Genomic DNA, 3445 nt, shown 5'->3' with positions numbered 1-3445 from the left:
TGATCTGCTTCTAGGTAAATCTGTCACAAAATCCATTGTCATATGTGTTATGACGAAGGAAGTTATCGAAGAAAAACAATAGGAAATAAAGAACAATCACACAGAACACAAGAGATTTACGTAGTTCGGTTGGTGAGGACCTACTGCCCGGCGACAATGCTGCGATGATTCCCACTATAATAGGCAAACAAGTTACACAAAAGATTCGTGAGAATTCGACAAAGATATCTCCTAGGGTTTTAGTTTTGGGAAAATGGCTATTTAGGTCAATATAAAATACACAATAACTAAAAAAGCCAACAACATTTTAAATAACCAAAGTTGTCAACTTTATTATTAGTAACTGTTATTTAGGTTTAAAATAATATCACTAATTATGAATCAGGTCATTTTAAAAACATATTGTTCCTAAAATACCCTTCCCACTAAATCACACTCTCTCTCTCATGAAAGCGTGAAGTTTTAGGAGTTTCTCTAGGGTTCTTCTTTTCTTCTTCATTTTTCCTCGAAGTAGCTGGGAAATCTGGTTCAGACTGGCGAAGAAATTTAGAAGAGAGAAGATGCAAATCTTCGTGAAAACCCTAACTTGGAAAACTATAACCCTTCTTTCTCAATGTCACAAAACCCTCACCCTTACTTCCAGAACCCTACTTTCTCAAACCCTCGAACCCCTAATTTATCTATTGAACAACGCCCCAGCACCAATACACCTCCACAACCCAATCTTTCCATTGATAAAATCGAAAGTGTTGTAATTAAGGCACATAATAATCTTGTATCCACTGGAGGAACTGTTTCAGCATGGAGTGTATCTGAATCTGCTCTTTTATCTTTGCAAGTTGACTCATGGAGTTCATTAGGGTTTCGTATGCAGCAAGTTCCCTCTTTATACGGTCTCATGGTCATTGAACGAAAGGTATATCTTTTGCATTATTCTTATTAGTTCTTTATTTGTAATTTTTCCTTTCAATTCAATTTGTTTATTTGAGTTGCATATATTTGACTGTTAGGTCAATTCATTTATCCTTTGCTTTGTGGGTTCTTGGAAAATTACAACTTTGTATGAATTGGATTTAGCCATTTGCAAGAATCGGGGCATTGACATGTTTGAAGAGCTCAAGTTGGGACCTTTACTTAAACATCCAGTCGTTATACATTATTTTTCTATTCCATCAGATACAAAAGAAGTTTATAAAATAACAAGCGAGGATATAATATCTCGCCTTAGTGAAAATATAGGTCTCTCTAGACGTAAGCGCATGCAGACTAAAGGATTCTTGGAGTATCTAGCAAATAAAGAATCTTTTGATGTTAAAGAAAAGCTCGGAGTGCGAATAACGAGCTTAGGGTATGTTCTCATTCAATTATTAGTAAATTGTAACTTGATTAAATGTTTATGTCAACTATTGCCGAAAGTTTCTCATTTGGACTTATTTCTGTCATAGAATAATATGATTGTTGTCATTATCTTATTGGTATTTCTTCTTGATGTTAATGATAGTTTTATCTTGATATACTTTATTGTAAATTTTATCCAAAAGGTTATTGCTTAAAAGTATTTCAAATGTTTACATTGAAATGGTTCATAGAGAATATATTTTCATTACAACTCGATTGTTGGTTATCTTCTTCTGGGAATTCAACTGTGGATGGGCTTCTTGTATGTAGTAATACCGATTCTATGATTATAATATTATATGTGACAAAACTATTGATGGTTGTGGTTTTGAGTCTGCCACCACCACCAGAACTTTGTGTACAGCTAAAATTCATTACGTTTTGTGTGCTATAATCTATTAAGACTAAAAAGAGGACTTTTTTCATCACTGATGGTAGATTTATTTTGATGCTGCCGAGACAAATCTGACTTCTGTTATAATCTTTCTGCATAGGTATCATTTGAGTTGTATCCAAGAATCCAAAAGAGCAGAAGAGTCACTCTAAAGAACTATCAACCGGCAATGGAACAAAATTCTAGCAAGCAAGGCAGGAAGGAGGAAAAGGTTTCAAAACCTCCACCTATTGATTCCCAGAAAAAGGTGTGTACGAACGTTTCAGCAGTATATCACAGCGTGTTAAGGCGTTTTCTCCTATTAATGGTAGCTCAAATAATAAGCACACTAGATTTATTTCATCAAGCTCAGAGGATGAAAATGATGATGCTGATTCTGATGATGAGATTGAGTGCAAGGATAAGAAGTTCTTGAATAGTCGTGATATTTCATCTAACAATGGAAAACTTTTAAACAAAGGTGTGACAAGCTGCCCTTACCCATCTGCTCTAGAAGAGATGAATCGTCTTGGACTAAAAGCAGTAACTGATGAAATGTCCCCTGCTACTGGTGTTTTAAGTCGTAATGCAAATTAAAAGTCATCTATGAAAAAACGTAGATACTATAGCCAAGAAAATGAAGCAATTTCTTGCAAATTTCCTAAAACAAACAAGGCAGATTTATTGTTGAAACACACATTCTAGGTTTGGGTTTTCTTCAACTCCCTTAGCTCATTAGTTTCTTTATTGTTGGATCTCTTTGACTAATTCATCAATTAAACAAGAGTTTTTTAATTTTTAGGAATTCATTAAATTGTTTTTACTTATTTGATCTATGTTGTTTTTGAAAATTTACATGCTTTTTGAGTTTTAATGCTTTTTCCTCATATAGGTTTATTTCATTTTTTCTAATTGTTACTAATTTGTAACCTGAACAGTAAACTTCCAGGGAAGTGATCCTCGGCCAATAGCTATGGAGGTGGTGGTGAGGAAAAGATCCAACCTTTATGAGGACACTACATCCAAATGAACACAGGGTCTCATCTTTGTGGTTGCCAACAATGACCGCGATCATGTTGTTGAAGCTAGAGATGAGTTGCATCGGATGTTGAATGAGGATGAATATTGAGAGATGTTGTGCTTCTTGTGTTTGGTAACAAGCAAGATCCTCCAAGTGCAAGTAATGTTGCAGAGCTCAATTATAAGCATGGCCTTCATTTTCTCCGTCAACGTCACTCACACATTCAAAGCACATGTGATACTTAAAGACAAGGACTGTGTGAAGGACTTGACTGGCTCTCCAACAACATTGCTAGCAATGCATAGAGAGGTTGGAACTATTGGTTTAACTGCTTTTGCTATAAATGGTGGATTAGAGATGTTATATAAACTACTATTGTTATTGTCTTAGTGGGATTATTAACAATTAATCGTTTGAACGGTTGTCCTTTTTTTCTTCTTCTGTTAGTCAATCCTTTTTTTCTTCTCTAAGGTTTTTTTTTTTTTCAAACCCAAGATTTCGTGGATACATAATCTTAGTTTATATTCTTGATTTGCAAATCGAGTTTGCAAGATATGCAACTCAAGATTATATTTTGCAAAGCTTGCAAATCATGTTTGTAATCTATATTTTGCAAACAAAGTGTGCAGTTTACGTTATGCAAACACAGTTTG

General features: G+C 34.5%; 1 protein-coding gene across 3 annotated transcripts; it reads left to right on the top strand.

Annotated features, from left to right (window-relative positions):
- Window positions 1-378: 378 nt before the first annotated feature.
- NVL (no vein-like protein) lies at window positions 379-3230 on the top strand. 3 transcript variants are annotated; one of them, XM_086644626.1, is made up of 4 exons: window positions 379-916; window positions 1011-1348; window positions 1893-2039; window positions 2710-3230. In XM_086644626.1, the coding sequence occupies exons 1-3, from the start codon at window positions 614-616 to the stop codon at window positions 1942-1944; spliced, it is 693 nt and encodes a 230-aa protein (XP_086500752.1). In that variant the 5' UTR covers window positions 379-613; the 3' UTR covers window positions 1945-2039; window positions 2710-3230. The 3 variants fall into 3 exon arrangements, with proteins under 3 accessions (XP_086500752.1, XP_086500751.1, XP_086500753.1); XM_086644625.1 differs by having other exon boundaries at window positions 411-916; window positions 1893-2476; XM_086644627.1 differs by lacking the exon at window positions 1011-1348 and having other exon boundaries at window positions 411-916.
- Window positions 3231-3445: the final 215 nt, after the last annotated feature.

Source organism: Eschscholzia californica, unplaced genomic scaffold (genome assembly GCF_041429995.1).
Source record: "Eschscholzia californica isolate CP2 unplaced genomic scaffold, dmEscCali1.0.p SCAF_5, whole genome shotgun sequence".
In the NCBI taxonomy this organism is placed as follows: Eukaryota; Viridiplantae; Streptophyta; class Magnoliopsida; order Ranunculales; family Papaveraceae; genus Eschscholzia; species Eschscholzia californica.
The sequence above is the reverse complement of the archived record's forward strand: the minus strand, read 5'-3'. Positions and strand labels throughout refer to the sequence as shown.